This window comes from Sinocyclocheilus anshuiensis, unplaced genomic scaffold (genome assembly GCF_001515605.1).
Source record: "Sinocyclocheilus anshuiensis isolate Anshui unplaced genomic scaffold, SAMN03320099.WGS_v1.1 scaffold212, whole genome shotgun sequence".
Lineage (NCBI taxonomy): Eukaryota > Metazoa > Chordata > Actinopteri > Cypriniformes > Cyprinidae > Sinocyclocheilus > Sinocyclocheilus anshuiensis.
This window is the reverse complement of record NW_015558566.1, coordinates 162,729-183,588: the sequence shown is the minus strand read 5'-3', so window position 1 is coordinate 183,588 and position 20,860 is coordinate 162,729. Positions and strand designations below refer to the sequence as shown.

Genomic DNA, 20,860 nt, shown 5'->3' with positions numbered 1-20,860 from the left:
TTTTAGCACACACACACATATATATATATATATATATATATATATATATATATATATATATATATGTAAACACACATATTATATATATAAACCGAACCGGTTGGATGGTTTGTTCTCAGATCAGGCCCATCAGGTCTTCTTGCCTATAGAGAAAGTAAAAGTCTTTATAAGCATAACTTCAGTACAAATTGTTTTCACAATCCACAATCAAAAAAAAAGTGCATTTCTTTGAATTGCGCAAACTAGATGAACTCAAAAATGTCTTTCTTGGCTTCTTCATTTTAGTGCAATTTCACACGCCCCTCAGGGAGCCATGGACCAGGGAAAGCACCTTTCATTGTGAAACTATTACATCACACTGTGGCTTTTTCTCAGTTAATACAAGAGCTTTCTACTCCATTTGCCTTTTTCATGTCGGGCTAAGCCTCAGCTTTCACACTATTCTCTCAGCAGTTCTCCTTTTCTCTTTCGTTAAGTAGTCGACTTTCTGTGAAGCACTGCAGGTACAGTTAGCTTGGTTCACTGGTCTTCTATTTTTCTATAACAGCGCCACACACAGAGAACCATTAATTTTGAGAAAATACCAGTTCACAACAGCATGCACAGCATATTGTGGCATAAAGTATTGATCAAGGGTACGATTCTGGCCCTTCACATACTGTTTCTAGGAACTAAAAGCATTTCTGAGATTTCTTGCTGTGTGACAGCTGGCCTAGCGCACCAGATGCGTTCACGAGTTCGTATGTGGCTGGTCTCTGGGTATTCAATATCTTTAATTCGTCAGAGCGAGTTTTAAAAAAAAGATTTTTACGGCTGTGTGCCCAAAATGGACCGGGAGCCAAGAATTAGGTTCTGTCTACTTGTGTGTCAGCCCTCCCGTGTGTTCACCTGAGGTTAAATGGTCTAAATTTAGACCAGCAATCAAGAGCAATTAGCTGCTGAGAGACCTAAGGAGCTTTTGGCGTGTGAAGCGCGTAGCTGAACGAGCGAAGATAATGGAGCTGAGACCGTTGGGGGGTGAAATGTGCTCCATGTTTCAATGCTGATCACTGGAAACCTAATATAGACATCTAAAGGTCTACTCTACACACTATAAACCTACTGTATTGAACGCAGCGGTAGAGAGCAGGGTTGGACTGGGACAAAAATTTGGCCTTGTAAAAATCCAGTTCATGTGGCCCACACGTTCCTCTGTGAATGTCTTGAGGGCTTATTGGGACCTTTAAATTTAAATAAATAAATACCACAAATCTATAACAGCAGATATTACTGAATATGATGCAGTTAACTATATTAATATTGCTTATTTTGCCTATTAAAAATGCACAATTGACAGTAAAGCACTGATTTTGGTTAGAATGCAGTAAAGTACATTTACTGCAATAAGTAACAATAAATGTATGCTCAGCTGCATTCTGTCAATCTCATTCTTTTTCTTATAAAAGCATCCAAAAAGCAGCATGTCATGGGACCTTTAAATTAAAGCTTATTAGAAGTAATTATAATAGATAAAACAATAGGCTGTCAGTTTGTGCAATGGGGTATGAATTGTTCAGATTCTTTCTGTAAATTACATTGTTATGCCAGTAGGTGACAACAAGTGATTGTCTTTATAAATGAGTCATTCATTCAACCATTCATTCAACAACACTTATTCATGAATTAATTACTTCAGTGACTGCCATAATAAGCGAGCCATTGAATCATTCACTCAACTTTCAGTTTTTGCTGGTCGAGCAAAAATAAACAGCAGCTGGAAATATTGTGTTTAGAAAATAAGTTACTCAAAATATTAACTATTTGCTTTTTTATTGAATAGTTCCTAACACACTTAGTCATACTGTTGGTTGCTATTATAATCATAACAGGCTGTGATGACCAGCCATGATGTTTGGAAAAATAGCATTCTCCTTTGCATCATATTGCTTGAATGTGCTGAATATTTCCACTCAAGAGTAGATAGAAATTTAAAGTAGCTTCCACAATACTGATTAAATGAATTTTACATACTCAGTGCTGTTTGTACACAGAGAAATGGCAATATCCTTCAGCCTGTTGGCACAGAAGCGAAAGATGTGAATCTTCTATCTCTCTCTTATCACAAACACACACGTATTGCCTCGCTGCACTTCCCCAGCTTCTCTCACTCTCCGAAGAAAGAGTGAGAGAGTGTAGAACAAAGCAATGTTAGGCATTACAGACAGGCCCGTGATCACTGTCTTCCTCTGTCTGAACTCTGATCTGAGAGAGTGGTTTGGGCTCTGGCTTAACTGCTGCATAAACACTAAGACTAGAGTGTTGTAGACTCATGAAACTGCTCTGAAGTCTTTTCGTTTCTGTGGGAAACAGCACACTGCCACAAGTCATGGATCTGATTCTGAGGGGTCTAGGTTACTTGATGCTAGGGGTTCACAACTCACTTTTGAAAGATAGCATTTAGCTTAGCATACCGCTAAAAATATACCAATTAAATGCAGCATTACTCAAAAGCCTTCAGTTAATCTTGCTATTGTAGAAATGCATCATTATTTACTCTTCCTTGTGTTGTGTGTGTGCATTGAATTTATTTAATACACAAGTTTCACAATTTGAGTTGAATTACTGAAATAAATTAACTTTTCCACGACATTCTAATTTATTGAGATGCACCTGTACTTCCTTGTGTTGTGTGCGTGTGTGTACAAGTGAACTATCCCTTTACAATTCCCTTATGTTGGATGTCATATGTGACTGGAATTTAAAGTATGTAACAATCACAGTAATCGCAAATGAGTATGATTAATTCAAATAATCGCGACAGGCCTAGCTTGTCTCTTTGGTTCAATATGAGAACGGTTTTGGTCTCTAGTGAAGCAAGTTCACTGTCTCTTGCTATCATTTTCTCCTTCTCTAATTGTCTGTTGCTTGTCTCCCTCTTGTTGTCTTGTCCTCTTACATTTTTCCGTTCTCTTCACCATCTCTTAGTTTTAATGCCTTGCTGTGTTGTATCAAAAAGGAGGTCAAGCTCAGTTTTTTCCTTTTAAGCTAGTCAGAATAAATGGCAGGTTCAAAAGCTATTTCTTAACTGCTTAACCGCTTTCCACAACGTGCTGTTTTGTACATTAAAAAATGTACACTTGAATATAAAAGCTTGGTGTATTCTCCACATTTTTACACATCAAGGCAGTAAATGTAATGACATAAGCGACTGTGGTGAATTTAGGTGAGAGGGATATGAGAGGGGTGTAGTGTTGTCACGGTACCAAAATTTCAGTATTCGGTACCGATACCAGTGAAAATCCACGGTTCTCGGTACCAATTTCGGTACCAAAGCAAAACACAAAAACATGCTAATTGAACAACATTTTTATTAATAACGTTAAACAAAAATTAAATGTACAAAACCAATGCCATTCTTTATACTTATTTAAAAGTGTTTCAAGTTTTCCCACAAGTTTTCAACCCGCGGACATGAAAAACAACCCGCGGCAACAGTGTTAAAGCAGCCCAATTCCGCGGGGAAACCGCGGACTTGGCAACACTGGAAGAGGATAGCTTTCGGACAGCGCATCAAGAACCGGTACTTAAGAAAACCTGGTACCGTAACGTTTTCATTTTGTTAGTACCGACTTGGTACCGAAAACCGGGTCTTTTGACAACACTAGAGGGGTGTGTGCACTGAGTCAGTTCTTTGATGTGTTATTAGCAACTACCGCTGGGTGAATCTTTCGCTCCACTCCTCCTTTTTTCTGTCCATCTAGGTTTCAAAGATTTTGCGCTGTGCTGGGCTTTATCCCTCCCCAGGCAAGATGAACTATGAGACCGAGCAGCACATCTCAGACTGATTGTGACCAGAATCAGTCAGTCTTTGTGTTCTGTGGGCTGGAACACGAGAGCACAGTATTGCAGTGATTAACATAAACCTGCTTTACTTATAGCAACCACATGCTCTCATTAACTCCCATTATAAAACTGTATGGAAAACATGTTAGGAATTTCAACTGGTTGAATTAAAAAAATTAAAGTGAAATGTTTGTTACATATTTTGTTGAACTCTCTGTCACTCATAATAATTGTGCTTGTATTATATGTTTGTCTCATGTTTAGGTCAAGAGCGGTTTGGGAACATGACCAGAGTTTACTATAAGGAGGCAGTGGGTGCGTTTGTTGTTTTCGACATTACTCGAGGCTCTACGTTCGAGGCTGTTTCAAAATGGAAGCACGATTTGGACAGCAAGGTGAAACTTGCCAATGGCAATCCCATCCCTTCTGTCCTTCTCGCCAATAAATGTGACCAGAAGAAAGATGGATCCAACAATTCCTCACTTATGGACAACTTCTGCAAGGAGGCTGGGTTTTTGGGTTGGTTTGAAACATCAGCTAAGGTAATATAAGCTCATTCTGTGTTCACTTAGCCACTTAAATGTTTGTTTGTGCTTGGTCAAACTGAAGGAGAACTTGTCACGAGACATTTTTGCTAAGAATAGAAGCTTCTTACTACACCTTTCCTCTCTAATCAGCTCAGACGACCATGAAAGCTGCCATATTAGATCAAGTATTTAAAATGGCTGACATTCTCCATGGTATTAAGGCCAAAACGGCACCACTGCGGCAGTCTTAAGGACATTAGCCACTCCTCCTGCCTGAATCACCAGACGTATGTCAAATGCGCAATGTGTAACTTGTCACGTGAAGCAGCGGGATGTATGGGATTTTTGAGGGAGAAATTTTTCATCTGTATATATATATATATATGTATCACAGTTTTCATAGAAATATTAAGCAGCACAACCGTTTTCAAGTGTGATAATAAGAAATGTTTCTTGAGCACTAAATTATTTAAATTTTACATTTTAAATTATAATAATATTTCATAATATTACCGTTTTATTGTATTTTTGACCAAACAAATACAACCTTGGTAAACATAAGAGACTAAAAACATTAAAACATCTAACTGACCACAAACTAAACAGTAGTGTATTTTTGCTTTTTGACACAATAATAGCAATAATGTATTACGATCTGCAGTTAACATCAGTAAAAACATGCATTTTGAATTGATTTCTTTTTAATTCATCAATTTGTTTTATTATTTATTATAATTAATTGATATTATTTATTCAGCTATATTTAACTATTATTATTTATGCCCTTGTGTTTGTGACATGGACGCCATCCTGTCTAGATAAGTTATTTTTCTTAGTGCCTGCAGTATGCTGACTTTCACATGGTTTTTATTACAAATGGTTGTCATTCCTGACTAAGATCCATAGTCACATATTTTACCGTATCAGCGGAATCTTAAAAACGCTGCAAAAGATAATGAAATATGTGTGTTTAGAGTTGTGCATCAGCAGTTTCTTTGATGTATTTTGCACATTAATCTCTTTCCTATATTACACACATTTGAGGGATGCTAGGTGAGGCTGGATAAATTAAGTTGGCTAAAGAGAAATACTCTGGGATGAGAGAAGGAAGAAAACAGGAACAGGAAGGAGGAGAAGGAAATGTCTGTTTGTTAATTCCGGGGAGTACAGTGTCTTGAAGAGTGTGTGGTTGTGTAGGTATTCAACTCCCTGTTAAATTGTACCCCTTGAAATGCATTTTCAAGTCACACGTTTTGGCCTTAAATATATCTTTACTGTGTCTTGCTATTTGTGTTTGGTCGGTTTCTGTCTGTAGCAGTGTCTGGTCTTAACTGTTTAACAGAAGGTGTCTCATCAGTCAGTCTGCATAAGCACATGTTTCTGAAATAGATCTCTCCATTAGGGACTCAAGAGACGTATGTCAAATGCGCAATGTGTAACTTGTCACGTGAAGCAGCGGGATGTATGGGATTTTTGAGGGAGAAATTTTTCATCTCAGCTTGAATTGCTGAAACTTTGCCCACTGATTTAAAATGTAGAACTAGTAGCACAATGTTTAGTAGTACATTGGCTAAAACTTGAATATCAAATTTTATTGATACAGCTATGTTTACAGATTGAGTGCATTGCAATACATATTATTTTTATTCATTTTAATTTATTTTTTATTAAAAGGAGTTATTTTTATTATATTACAATTCAAAACTTTGGAGTCATTTAAATTGAAAGTAGAGTCATTGGAGTCATTTTTATTTAAAAGAAATTAATACTTTAATTCAGCAAGGATGCACTGGATTCATCAAAAATGGCAGTAGAGGTGTTTATAATGTTTTAAATAAATGCTGTTCTTTTGAACTTTCTATTCATCAAATAATTGTTTGTGACATGGACGCCATCCTGTCTAGATAAGTTATTTTTCTTAGTGCCTGCAGTATGCTGACTTTCACATGGTTTTTATTACAAATGGTTGTCATTCCTGACTAAGATCCATAGTCACATATTTTACCGTATCAGCGGAATCTTAAAAACGCTGCAAAAGATAATGAAATATGTGTGTTTAGAGTTGTGCATCAGCAGTTTCTTTGATGTATTTTGCACATTAATCTCTTTCCTATATTACACACATTTGAGGGATGCTAGGTGAGGCTGGATAAATTAAGTTGGCTAAAGAGAAATACTCTGGGATGAGAGAAGGAAGAAAACAGGAACAGGAAGGAGGAGAAGGAAATGTCTGTTTGTTAATTCCGGGGAGTACAGTGTCTTGAAGAGTGTGTGGTTGTGTAGGTATTCAACTCCCTGTTAAATTGTACCCCTTGAAATGCATTTTCAAGTCACACGTTTTGGCCTTAAATATATCTTTACTGTGTCTTGCTATTTGTGTTTGGTCGGTTTCTGTCTGTAGCAGTGTCTGGTCTTAACTGTTTAACAGAAGGTGTCTCATCAGTCAGTCTGCATAAGCACATGTTTCTGAAATAGATCTCTCCATTAGGGACTCAAGCACACAGATGTCTGGCAGGGAGCTCTGGCACCTGTCGTGTGTAAATGTGTGTGTTTGTGCACGTGCATGTTTGTGTATGGTAAATGTGTCGGCTCTTATCTATCGGGACCTCGTCGTGTTCAATCAAGCCTCTACGCTGACTGATCTAAAGATCGTTTCTGTCTCTCTCTTTTTTATCTCCTGCTATTGCTCCTCTCCCAGTGGACCGCATGTGTATTTTGTTTTTGCACCTTGCCCCACTTTTTTGAACAAATGACAATTGTAGAAAATGTTGGAGGACCATTAAACCTTGGAGTAAAAATATAAATCAATAAATACATACATAAAAAGTATTGTGAGATAACGTTTTAAATAAGAAATAAAATCACATTGGGAGATATAATGTAACAGTTGTAAGAAATGAAGTCACATTTGCAAGATATGAAGTTACATTGGGAGATATAATATAGCAATGATGAGAAATATATATATATATATATATGCATGCATTAAAGAATAATTTTCCTCCTTGTTTTTAAACATGACTAAACATCCTTCAAAATAATTTATTTTGGGAACAAAATTGTTTAAGCATAAATCTCATGAAAATTGTGTTCATGTAATGCTTAAAACAAGAAAAAACGCACAAATTGAGCAAGAAAACCTAAAAACTTGATTCAAGTTATATTCCTTGAATAAAAAGAGTCTACACATTTTTGATTCTTGAGAAAATGGGTCTTTTTAAAAATGTTTAGACATTTTTTCTGGATAGTTGGGCAAAATACTTACTATGAAATGTGTGGGCAGACCGGTAGGCTACAGGGCTTCTGTGAGCTCTTTAGTTTGAATTGATTATCATTATCATTTCATAGCAAGTCTTTAAGTTCAATCAAGCTTCTCAATGGCCCATGCAGATTTCAAAATGGCAGTCATTTCAACCATCGTTTCTACCAAAAGATGTCACAACATCAGTTCATCGCCCTTTAAAACAAGCAAGAGCACAGAACACTTTCTGAAAGTCATGTCTCAAACAGTCTCATGATGTTCTTAACCAGCTTGAAAACTCAAGTTATTGACACTGCTCACTGCAAGCAAATAGTGTTCCGTAGGCCATGTATTAGCATTATTGATTATCTTGTTTTTCTTGCCCACTGCTGGACATCAGTTGTCTAATAGAAACCGTCATTGTCACTCAGCATGGCCGTGCCACCTTTATTGTGTTCAGTACTCTGGGTGAATGACAAATATGGATGGTTGGCTTTTGTTTAACCTTTCTGTTTTCTGCCCTTTTCCTCAAATCTGTCTCATTCCCACTTTATTGCGTTGAAGCCACAGACTGCTGAGGGATAGAGGGATGTAAATGGAAAGACAGTGAATTGTCTCGAAAGAGCGATGAGAAGAGAGATGTCGTGTAGGCGGATGCCATCAATCCAGCTTCATGCTGAAGTACCTCTCGAAGCTTCACTAAGCACTCAGTTTAGCTTAACAATTTAGGTCTATTGACCGTTTTGTAAATGATCTCAATATTCTGGAAAGGTTCCAAACCTGTATGACTTTGTTTCTTCTGCAGAACACAAAGAAAGATATTTTGATGAATGTCTCCATGTTTTATGTCGATACAATGAAAATCACACAGAGATCCATTGATATTTGGACCCAACTGTCTTTCATTGTATGTTCAAAAACAGTTCAAGAAACAACAAAATGTCTTCTTTTATCTTATGGAGAAGAAAGAAGCTCATACAGGTTTGGAACAACATGAGGAATGATTTTCGGGTGAACTATCCCTTTAACATTTGACTCTGTTCACTGCAGGAGAACATCAATGTTGATGAGGCTGCCCGGTTCCTGGTGGAGAACATCCTTCTCAACGATAAAGGTCTTCCATATGAAGAAAACAATGGTGACAAGATTAAACTGGACCAACAAACAGTGCCTGCTGAGAGCAAGTCAGGTTGTTGCTAGTGTGGATGCTCTTGTGTGTCCCATCATCTGACGTGGAAAGGAGGCCAGGGACCGAGCTCAACAAATTCCCCAATCCCACCTCATCCCAAACCCCTGCCACGGATCACAGCATAACCAGGGGTCAACAGTTTGTGCTCTAAAAGGGGAGAAGACATCACTGCCAAAGGACAGATGATCAGATGAAAACATCTTTCTGATGCTTTTAATGACCATTTTTTCTCTCTCACTCTTGTTCTGCGCCATGTTTGTCATTTTAATAGCGTCAAGCAAGTTACTTCAGTGTGTGCTTGTTGTAATATTGCTTAAAACGAATGAAACTAAATGGGTGTCATAGGACCAGGCAAATACCAGTAAAAGTTCTTAGCCGAAATTAAATCAAACGAATGCCTTTGTCACAGAGGGTTAGCTGTTTTAAAAAATTCTGGACTATTTGCATCTGCTGCTGGGAATCGCCACCCTAAATTTTTAAAGGAAAAGTTCTCAATATGTCACTTTATGGCAAAATAGTACATATTCCCAGGGCATTTAGTCTGTGTCTGTGAAGATCCAACCATCACTCTTGAAGCTCTTACCACAAAATAATTTGATCAAGAAAAAATAAATAAAAAGAAAATGAATTGTCCTCTAATGCGAGATCTGTAAGAATCATGGGCCTAAGCATGTATATTTGTGGTTCAGAGAGTAAGATCATGTTGGTTTTCCTCGGGCTTGTACATGTTAATGTTAAAATATGTTTATTAATTGTTTTTTAATTGGTACTCAATGAGGGATCTGAGCATTTGCTCTGTCCATGGCTTTATTTTAGAATTACCTGAAGGCAAATATACATTTTAATATGCTGGAACAAGTTTGTAAAGTTTGCAAACAATTGTTTGTTGAAGTAACAATGACAGAATAAAACTTTTAAAACTGTTTATAGTCTTATCTTGCGTGATCTCAATGAACATGTGAGTGGGTGTGCCGTAAAATTTGAAATTCTTACAAAAGCTTCATTATAATATAATTATGATAATATGAAATGTGGCAGTATTTATTGGTTGTCTTTCAAAGCTGTATGAGAATTCAGAATGCTATTAAAATCCTGGATTCAGTACAGGTGAAACATTGCCGTAGGTCATCTCATGAGGGAGGATGAGCTGTGTATAATAGGAAAAGGGGACAGAATCAGCTATGCTTTAATACACTAGCAGGTGCTGTAGATGTGTTAGAGTGCCATCGATTTCAGAAAAATTGTACAAGCAGTAATCATGCCATACATGTATGCGGTGGTTGATAGACTAATGTGTATTGGAGAATGGGTTCATTTAGTCATCGTGTTGATTATGTGCAGAGCTGGGTAGTAAATGATTACATGTAATCTGGATTAAGTAATCAGATTCCAAAAATGAAGTACTTGTAATTAGATTTTAAAATATGTGTAATCAGACTACAGTTACTTTTTTATGGATTACATGATGACATATTATTTACACAATAGCAATAAATTATTCAATTTAATTTAAATGACCATTTGATTTATAAAAATCATTTCAGGTTTAAGAAGTGTTTCAATATTGCATCAACTAGTGATGAACACATTAATTTGGTTTCACTTTATTTTGGTGGTTCCTTTAACACATTCTGTTGACTATAGTAAGGTTGCACCTATATCTACTTACTCTCATTAGCATGTTAGTTGAGCATGAGTAGGGTTAGGGTTAGAATAAGCTGACATGTACTTGCAAAGTTACTTATAGTCAGTAGAATGTCTTGGGATGCCATCTCAATAAAGAGTTAGCAGATATTAATCAGACAGTCTACTAATACTCTAATGAGAGTTTGTTGACATGTAGGTGCAAAGTTACTTATTGTAGACAGAATGTTCAAAAGGGACCATCAAAATAAAGTGTTACCGTTAATTTTTATTTGAATTATCACTCTGTAGGTTATTTAACCATGTATTTATATGTCTTTAGAAGGCTTTTGTCTTTCAAACACATTAAAATGCACAAATTTACAAAAACATTTTTTTCTCATCTGATCCTCTTTCACTTAGTATATTTACTTGAAGGACCCCTGAGATTTTAAAATAAATATTTTATTAAGTATCACATTTGCATGTTCATGGTTCTCTGACGTTAGTTATGGTCACATGACATGCGGGTAAACAAATAAAATATTTCATTGTTTTTTACTAAGTTTTTTATTTTTATTTATTTTATAATGACTTATTTAAATTTAATATATGATGCGACGTAAAGTATCGCGTGATGACGTAATTACTTGTTGACGTAAAAGGTAAAATGATTCAGTTTTTGGAATCGGTTCTTTGAAGAATAAAGCGTATATTATTCAATTTCTGGTTGTAATGGGGAAGTTTCATATAGGCCTACACAAAATGAAGTGGTCGGGTGGTAAGACACATTTGATATTTAATTTGTAGTAAGTCTTTTATTTTGATTGAAGCTATTTTAAAATCATTCATTTAAATTTTATATTTTTATGATTTAATTAATTATTAGCTTTTCATTAAACTCATAAACCCCCTGCAGTTCCTTCACAAACCCCACTTTGGGAAACCTGGAATGGCATAATGAATGGAATATATTTTCTTAATCTTTGTATTTTTATATCAATATAGTACAAGATTATCCTATTTTTAAAAATGCGATAAACGAGATAGCTCATAAGTAATCTATAAGTAATCTAAAAGCAGTCTGATTATATTACCTAAAATGTGTAATGTAATGGATTACTGTATATTATTCAATTACTGGTTGTAATGGGGAAGTTTCATATACATAAAATGAAGTAGTCGGGTGGTAAGCCAAATTTTTTCATTTTATCAACGAATTTAAACAATACTGCAATATGGTATATAAATGTAAAACAAACAAAAAAAAAGCTCTCAGGACTTCTACTATTATATGCAAATTTGAAATAGACAAGTAAACTGTACCGTCTTCATTATTAGTTTTTTTGTTTGTTTGTTTGTTTTGTTTATGTTTTCTTTATTCCTCTGGCTAATTTTTATTTTACTTGTAATCTTGTGTACTGATGGCATTTATATTCAACGTTGTACTTCTTTTGTTGTTATATATGTTCATATGCAATAAAAAAAAAGAAAAACCTAAAGATCCTAAAAACAAAAAAAGAATCGGTTCTTTGAAATTAACTGTTCGTGAGGAGAGAAAAGAGACGAGTCTTTCTTCCTATCGCTAAACGACAGTGGATAGACTCAAGGGTTTGTTTGAGGAGGTCAGGAGGAGTTCATTGGCGCGAGGTGGTAATAAAGCCCTGCGCTCGTGCTGTCGGCAATCCCAAGTGATCCTGTCGCCTAGCGACATGGCAAACTTTCCCTACTGCCTGAGTCTCACCCTGGGCATCGCTTCCTATTCATCATTATCTTTCGTGCTTTAATCAGCCAAGTGTTGCTTCAAACTATCAACTCTTAGATTAGAAATAAAGCCTACGAACACTTGCAATGTCGAAGACGCCCAAGAAAAAGACGTCCTCCTCCAGTCTCGTCGCTTCTTCGCCTGGACACTCTCCCAAAAAAGAGTAAGACTTGACTGAAGATTAATTAACACAACCTCGCTATGTTTATGCCCTCGAAATATTTCAATAATATTGATAAGTCACAGATAATATAATTTATAAAACATTTATTCCACCCTATATCTTTACTGTATTGTGTTTGTCTTTAGCTTACGGAAGTTGTTTATGTTTTTAGTAAAATATTGGGGGGCGGTCGTTACATGTAGTTTTGAATTTGACAACATACAACATTTGTTTCTGGCAAGTTAATGTATCACATTTTCCTGACAACTTTTATGAGTGCCTAACACGAAATTGTGTATTTTTGTGTATTTTGCATTAACAACAACAACAACATGCCTACTTTTCTAACATTAATAACATAGAATCACGTTTTCTTTGCAGTAGGTTAATACACATAATTTACAAATTTCTGCTTCAGTCCTGTTATAATAAGTTAACTTAGCATTCAGTTTAGCTAGAATTTTGTTCCCTGAAGAAGAAGAAGAAGAAAAACAGTGTTTGGAATAATGTGTGCAAAGGAAAATAAAGTTTTAAACCTTAATATATAGTAGGTACTGTAGGTAGAGAGAGATTGATAGTAATGTGCAGTTTAGATTGAAAATAACAATTGAAAAGACCCATCACAAATCATGCAAATTCAAATGAAATTATTATATTAAATAGTCATCTTTTTAAATAGATTACATTAAAGGGGTGCTATTATGCTTTTTCACTTTTTCAACTTTAGTTAGTCTGTAATGTTGCTGTTTGAGCATAAAAAAGATCTGCAACGTTACACCCCAAAACAAAATCAAGACTTTGTAAAAGAGCATAATAGGACCCCTTTAAATCTCTAGAGCATCCTCAGTGATCAGTGCATCAGAAAGTCCTGAAGAGCCAAAGAAAATTCTCATCTCTCTCTGGCCGGAGTGGAGCGACACTGAGGTCAATGCTGAGAAATGGGATGCAGCTAAAGCCTCTAAGGATAGCAAGGTGAGAATTGATGAGTCAGACGTGATTTAATATTCAATGTCTTTCCTTTATAAAAGCTTTACAGAGCTGTGTCAGGATTGGTGAGAGCAGAAATCTGTTTCAGCAAACTGCTTAGCTTGAGAGATGTACTGTAGCATTTCAATTGATGAGTCAAGAGTGTTTGGCACCATGCACTTTGTAATTTGATCATCATTTTTAATAGCTTTTATTCTGTTTTGTATTTGTTTTCCTTTGAATGTGAATCTAAAACCATATTGAGCATTTTATGTAACAACATTGCCAACAGCTCTTTGATGATTCAGAAGGGAAGGTTGAACTTCCTGCCTTCTTGAGAGTACACACTTGGAAACGTCCTTCAGAGTACATACTTAATAAGGTAAGGGTTTATCAGCCATATTAGTAGCTTTCACATCTCTGGCAGGTCCAATAAACAAACTTGAATAAACTGAATTAACCTGAGTAGGTAAAGTTGAACAGAGTTTGCAACATTTGTTAAGTGTACTTATAAATACAGAGCTCTGGCATGAAACTCAATCTGGCATGAAACTTGAGCTCGCTGCTCAACATTCAAATATATGATTAGTGCTTGCAGTAGCAGTTGCAGCTTGCTTCAGAAACCCTCCACCTTCCCCAGCTCCACCTGTATAGATCTGCTACGAGGTGATTCATGTATGCTATATGGGGGTTATTTCATGTATGTTATAATTGCAGCAGCAATATTTCTTACATGCTCACAGCAGCATGTTGTGGATGTATTGGCAGTAGCAAGTCTCGGTACTTGCTCTGCCGCAGTAGCAGCAGCAGTGTAGCAGATCTATTCCGCCAAGACTAAATACATTAACATTGTCATGTACATTACCATGCCAATCCCTCCGAGAGTTGTCATGACAGAAATGTAGTTCTGTTCGATCTGATGTATAATGACATGACACTAAACTAATCCAGTCCTGACATGAACAACCAACACGCATGCAAAGCATACTTGTCGATTTTGTGTGGGTCCTGTTCTTTAGTTGCATGTTTCTTTGGGAAAATCCAATCTTAGCCTCAGTGCTGAGCCTAATTGATTAAATCTGTATATGCCGCTTTCATAAGAGTTTAGGTTGTGATTAAATTACCTCATGCCCAGCACAACATTTCACAATTATTCCTCCATTTTTATGAGTGTAGGCAAGTCATGGGATGCTAAATAGTCACAAAAAGCAGCAAAATCACAAGGCAATCAAGGCTAGGCACTAGAGGTCTGAAACCAATTATTTCTGCCATCTGACTAGCTGTATTTAAGATGTTTAATTGACAGAACGAATGAAGGTCAGCTCTGTTGTCATTTCCATGGCAACAGTCGGGGTAAAAAGATGATAACTGTGATTCTTCTCTCCAAGTATGTGAGTGATACTAAGAGCCTTCAATTTACATTTGATTAAAAGTCCATTAACCGAAGATCATCAAATATTCATGGATTCATGTCCCTCAGAGGGTCAATATGATCTGTGATAGTAGTGGGGAAAAAAACATTGGAAAATGTGAGATATATTTTTCATTTCTTTGGGCACACAAATTGTAATATCTAATACACCAGTGTGCACAACTATAATCACATTCAATAATCAATAATAACTTTCATAATTTGGGGTTGGTTAGTGTTTTTGAAATAAGTCTCTTATGCTCAGCTGCATTTATTTGATCAAAACTACAGTAAAAACATTAAAATTGTCAAACAGTATTATAGGAACTGCTTCCTATTTTATTATATCTTAAAATGAAATTTATTCTTGTAATAACAAAGCTGAATTTCCAGCAACCATTACTACAGTCCTCCGTGTTACATGATCCGTCAGAATTCATTCTGAAATGCTCATTAAAAAATGTCTTATTGTTATGAATGTTGAAAACAGTCGTGCTCCTTAATATTTTTGTCTAAAACATACTTTTTTTCCCAGGATTCTTTGATGACTAGAAAGTTCAAAAGTAATACAATGCATCACTGCTGAATAAAATTATTAATTTCTTAATAAAAATACAGACTTTGAGTTTGTTCTAATTGAGCTGAAGGTAGAAAGCTGAAACTCATCAATGTAGATCTTTAGGAACTGGAATTACTGACATATTATGTATCTCATCCTTTCAATCAGACTCCTGTTGTGGTGGAAAATGAAGCTGCCTTCGACCTTACCTCAGCAAATGAGCATTTACTCTCAAGTGAGGTGAGTCAGTAAATCATTTCGGATGGCCTGCGTTACTGATTGGAACTAAGAATAATTAGTTTAGTTGGAATTAACCTACACTGTCACTCTTCGTCCTGCATGGCGGTTTCACAGCTTATGCGATGGGTCATTAGTGAGCTCTACATTCTGTGGAAAGTCTGTAACACAGGAGAGGAGAAGACCATCTCCACAGAAATAGTTCCCAACCTTTGGAAACCCTGGGAACACATTTACTCCCTGTGTAAAGCAGTGAAAGATCACATGCCCCTCTATAATGCCTATGGGAAGTATGTCATTAAACTCTACTGGATGGTAAGTTCAGGTTGAGTATCGACACCATAATACTTGTATTGTGTAACACTGAAGTAGCTAAATTTACATGCACACACACAGTGGTCTAATCAGTATGTCACTGTTATGTCAGATGATCCATTATTCAACATTCATAAGTGCAACATTTTATTTGTTTTTACCAGATGCTTTTATCCAACGTGAATTACAAATGAGGAATAATACAATCAATTTAACATAAAAACAATTACTAAAAGCTAGCAGTGAAATTGTTTTTTTGTTTTTTTTTTAGTAATGTTGAATATTTTTATTGAAATCTAATTTCTGTCAGCTTTGTGTCCCTTTGTTTTAAATAACTAGAAGAGTTTTGTAAAAAATTTTTTTAATGAAAACTCATAGTGGAAAATAACCTTGCTTTTATCCAACGTGAATTACAAATGAGGAATAATACAATCAATTTAACATAAAAACAATTACTAAAAGCTAGCAGTGAAATTGTTTTTTTGTTTTTTTTTTAGTAATGTTGAATATTTTTATTGAAATCTAATTTCTGTCAGCTTTGTGTCCCTTTGTTTTAAATAACTAGAAGAGTTTTTGTAAAAAAAATTTTGAATGAAAACTCATAGTGGAAAATAACCTGGAACCTGGAATAACTAAAGGAATAGTTCAGCAAAAATTGACATTTCAGTCATAAAAAACCTCACCCTCATGTTATTTTTAAAACCATGTTTTTTTTCATCTGTTGAACACAAAAGAATATTTAATGAACAAGAGGTTCCGGTTGGTGATTCACAAAATTGGCAAATATGCCCAAAATTACTGGGATTGGCTATAGTGTAAAAATGTACACAACAAATGTACACAGGCCACTCAACACCTATTGTAGCATATGTCCACGTTTTCCTGCTGGAAGGACACTGTGTCCTTTAGGTGGTGATTAAGTGAGAACACAACGCTTATCAGGGAGCCAAGAGAGTCGGTAGAACCGTGACTGTCAGATTGCGCTATCCTCTGGGCACGAGAAACTGAGAAACAATTATTTACCTTAACAGCTCCTAGTCCTAAATGAGCAAACAGTGACCTACACGCAGGTAACAGTGATTTGTTTGACAGGTGATATCAAACACTCTCTCAGGCACAAAAGCATAAGGCCTATGTGCTGGGCAATAGTTATTTTGTTGCTGACTTATCAGTTCACTCTCTTTAATAAAACTCCATTAGAGTTAATGATGTTTATCACTGTATTTTACGCTGCTCATTTTACTGTGTACAAAATATGCACTAATGAACCATGGACTTTAAAGGCTCATCTGACTACTGATTTAATACAGCTTTGGTTTTGTTGAGATGAGATTGATGGTGAGCAGATCATTAAAAACTTAATTTTATATAACTGCGGTATATATCACAGCACATCCATGAGTGAATTAATGTTATTTAATAAATGTTGAGTCCCATAAATCATGCTATTAATGGCCTGTCCAGATGGAATGTGTATCCATTATATGAATAATTTTTTGCAGCACACAAAAATGGTTTTCAATCCTGTTTTTTACCTTGATATTTTAGAGTGCTGTTTCATTAATAATGTACTTTTTTACAAGAACTGTCTTCTGCTTTCTTAGGGAACTTGGAGGAAGATTACTGTTGATGACATGCTACCATTTGACAAGGATGATAACCTTCTGCTTCCTGCTACTACGAACCAATCAGAGATTTGGCCTATGCTCTTGGCTAAAGGCATACTGAAGGTGGCCAGTACTGAGTGAGTCTTTGAAAATAATCCAAACAATTAAGTGTTTGAAATGTCTTTGAATCAAATTTTCTCAATGAATTGGTTGATCTAGTTCACAAAACCAGCCTGGATGATTCTTTCATGAATCTGACTGACCAGGTTCTCAGTTTTAGCTCACTTGACTCAGTGATGCAGATGTAATGGTTAGCTCACTGAAGTGGATGTTTATTATTGAGTAACGACTTAAATTTCAGTCTGAATGTCACACAAAGCTTGGAATATAGAGACCACTTTAATGATATTTTAATTATACTTTAGCGTCCTTTTTGAAACAGCCGTCTCCATGCATTGTAATTGCATGCAAAGGAGCAAGTACATTATTCAGAATATCTGTTTTGTGCTCCATAGAAGAACAGATTTTTTCATGATTTAAATGTTTAATCTAGTTTAGGAAATGAGAATCTCTGAGCCACTTAATCATTTATGGTTCTAAATAATATGAACAGGAAACAAAAAGCACAATGATGTCCTTCCAGGGGGCTTTTTCCCAATTAACACACATATACATGCTGTAAAATTCTTTACTGCCAAGGTTTGGTGCAGAAGCGATCACAGTCGTCACTCACCTGAAGCCACAGTACATTCTTTTTAAAGCGTGCTTGTCCTCTTGTGTGGCAGTGATAATGATGGAATGGTTCTTTGCGTGAAGATGAACAGTGAAATCGTGCAGTTAATTAATAGCTGCCGGACTGGTTGAATACAGCATCCCATGAGGCACAATTAGAGCATCAGCCATCTGGTTTCTTCAGAGAAAGAGAGCAAGAGGTCACACACACACACACACACATAGACATGCACAGATCAATGTCTGAAATGACACGTAGTGGAGCTATTCATGCAGCCCTTACTGAGCGTAGAACAATTGCTAGTATTTTAGGATGTACCCACACCTATTTGTATGTATTGTAATGGGTGTCCAGCAAACGAGTAACCTGTTAGATGTGTGACAATTATGTTATGGTGTTCTCTCACCAGTATTCCAGTCTCAGGCTCCGGGAGAGAGTTTGGAGAGTTTACAGTCTTCCACTGTCTCACCGGCTGGATACCGGAGATCATTCCTTTAAAGTGAGACTCTCTTTAAACTCTCTTCAAACTCAAAATCTCACTCTACTGTGGATTCTTAAAGTTTCCAAATACTGTATGTTTCAAAGCTGAGTATTAGTCAAAGGTCAGAAAAAATTATTAGGATTTATTAGCTGAAATGTATCATTAAGTTATTAAAATGATCATTGAAGGCTATAGCATTAATCATTTAATTTTTTTTATTAAGTAATAAAAGTACTGCTAGACATGGCCATATGGCTGTTGTGATGCCTGATTTTTAAATTAAATGTGGTGATTAAAAGGTTTCTTTTTGGAAGATGCAGCACGCCTTTATTGATTTACAGATTGATTGCCAATTAAGGTTAGTACACAACTTACCAGTGACCCTACATAGGACACGCAGTTTGGAGAATGGATGGATGGAGTTTGTGGTGTCCCTTATAAATACAAAGTTATTACAAAATGTTAAGAATTTTGTCAAAAACCCTACTTTGCCTTGGGCATTTCCAAACTTTTATTCTGCACTGTACATTTTAGTTGGTTTATACGGTATAAGACAATGTACATTATTTTTTTTAACAACAATTAACAGGCTGGTATGAAAAGTTGACATGAAAAGGAAATTCACCCAGTCTATTTTCTAAAAGCATATTTATCTAATTGTGAACAGTTCATCCGTGTATATGTTTAATTAAAGAATTGAAATGTTGACTTGCACTTGAGTTTAACATTGACTCTCACAATTTTTATTTTATTTTTTGCTTTTTTGAGAGCTTTTAGTTAAGTTTTATAGTTAATAGGTTGTTCTCTCAGCCTACCATTGTCTTTATGTCTGTGGTATGTGCTAACAAGCTTCATTAAGCTGTGCTCTGCGATCCACAGAATGTCCTTCTTTTCCTCACGCTGTGCACAGATGCCACCCTTATTAGGAGAAAATGGGCTGCAGACACTATGTTGTTGTTCTGCAATCAAATGGCTGGTCTTCACCGCCGTTCCGGCTTTATCAAGTTACTGCAGGAATGTTGTTGTTGTGAAGTTTGCATGTAACTTTCTCTTCTCTAGCGTTTGACTCTGTCTCTGTAGTTTGTTGTCACTTCCTCAGCAAAATTCTCACATCTGCTCTGTTTTGGGAAACACGGCGTGGTGTCTTGTAATTTACGCTCTGATGAGTTTCCGTGTTTCATAGACTCCTCAGAGACCAGTACACAAAATAAATTGCTGTGAGATGAGTGCACACATCTTGCTGTCATATCTTCTAGAGGGCTATCATTTTTTTCAAGGCTTGACTTGTGTGTGTGTATCAAACTAGGGTCTCCTGAGGTAATTTACTCCATGCTGCAGCCCTGCAGGATCTTGTAGTCATATCTCTCTCCAACAGCTCACATATTTGCCAGAACATCAGAGAGCCAAGAGAGTCCAAGAAATCCATGTAGCACCTGATAGCCAAACATTTTGACAACATTTCAGAATGAAATTAGAAAACATGAGCAAGTAGATGACTGAAAAGAACCTTTTCAAAGATTACCAAGAATGCATATTAACTTGGAAAAAGTTCAGAGATCAGTTTGATTAAAAAAATGGAGCACTGACCACAAACTTTTGAACGTTAGTGTACATATATGGGAATGTTAAAGATTCAAGTTAAAAACAAATGAGAGAGTGTGTTGTTTGCATTTGTTTTTATTGTATTAGACCTTTATTCAAGCTGTAGTGATCATCTCTCCTAGTTGATTGAGCATTGCTTGCCTTTCCTCTAATTGCTGTTTATTGATTGGTCCAAAGTCCAGAGGCTTGTTTGTTCAGCTTTATTAGTTTCATCCATTGATCCTGTGACTGGACATTAAATTGATACAAGCCTTTTGTTAGTCCAGGCTTAAATAGGCTTTAATCAATTGAGATTATTAGATAAGTTCACAGTAAAATGCTAATTAAGCGATAGAGATCAAAACATCAGACTCTAATCTTCCATATGTTAATGTCATTCTCAGATCCTGGTATACAGGGAAAATTTGGGAATTTCTGAGGGACAATATTCCTCAATTCCAGTTGGAGGAAGAGAGCTCAGAGGAGACTACGACTGCTGACCTAACGACAACAGATTCTAATATGAATGAGATCAAGAGCGAATCTCCCACAGTTCTGAAGAACAGAGGTACAGACCCGCACACACATTGCAGTCATTTATCCATTAACAGTATGTGACGTGTCTGATTAAAAGACACCG

General features: G+C 36.0%; 2 protein-coding genes across 3 annotated transcripts in view; both read left to right on the top strand.

The window, feature by feature from the left end:
- The window catches only part of LOC107679502 (ras-related protein Rab-32-like), a 20,657-nt gene extending 10,954 nt beyond the window's left edge, over positions 1–9,703 (top strand). For both annotated transcript variants that reach the window (XM_016475069.1, XM_016475068.1), the window contains 2 exons: positions 4,087–4,364; positions 8,641–9,703. In XM_016475069.1, the coding sequence (XP_016330555.1) occupies positions 4,087–4,364; positions 8,641–8,790 (428 nt within the window). In that variant the 3' untranslated portion in view covers positions 8,791–9,703. The remainder of the gene's footprint in view (positions 1–4,086; positions 4,365–8,640) is intronic.
- A 2,415-nt stretch (positions 9,704–12,118) lies between these two features.
- The window catches only part of adgb (androglobin), a 42,406-nt gene continuing 33,664 nt past the window's right edge, over positions 12,119–20,860 (top strand). Inside the window, exons 1-8 of the mRNA XM_016475039.1 lie at positions 12,119–12,330; positions 13,167–13,302; positions 13,589–13,678; positions 15,435–15,506; positions 15,621–15,818; positions 17,423–17,562; positions 18,568–18,657; positions 20,625–20,788. Coding sequence (XP_016330525.1) covers positions 12,254–12,330; positions 13,167–13,302; positions 13,589–13,678; positions 15,435–15,506; positions 15,621–15,818; positions 17,423–17,562; positions 18,568–18,657; positions 20,625–20,788 — 967 coding nt within the window. The 5' untranslated portion in view covers positions 12,119–12,253. The remainder of the gene's footprint in view (positions 12,331–13,166; positions 13,303–13,588; positions 13,679–15,434; positions 15,507–15,620; positions 15,819–17,422; positions 17,563–18,567; positions 18,658–20,624; positions 20,789–20,860) is intronic.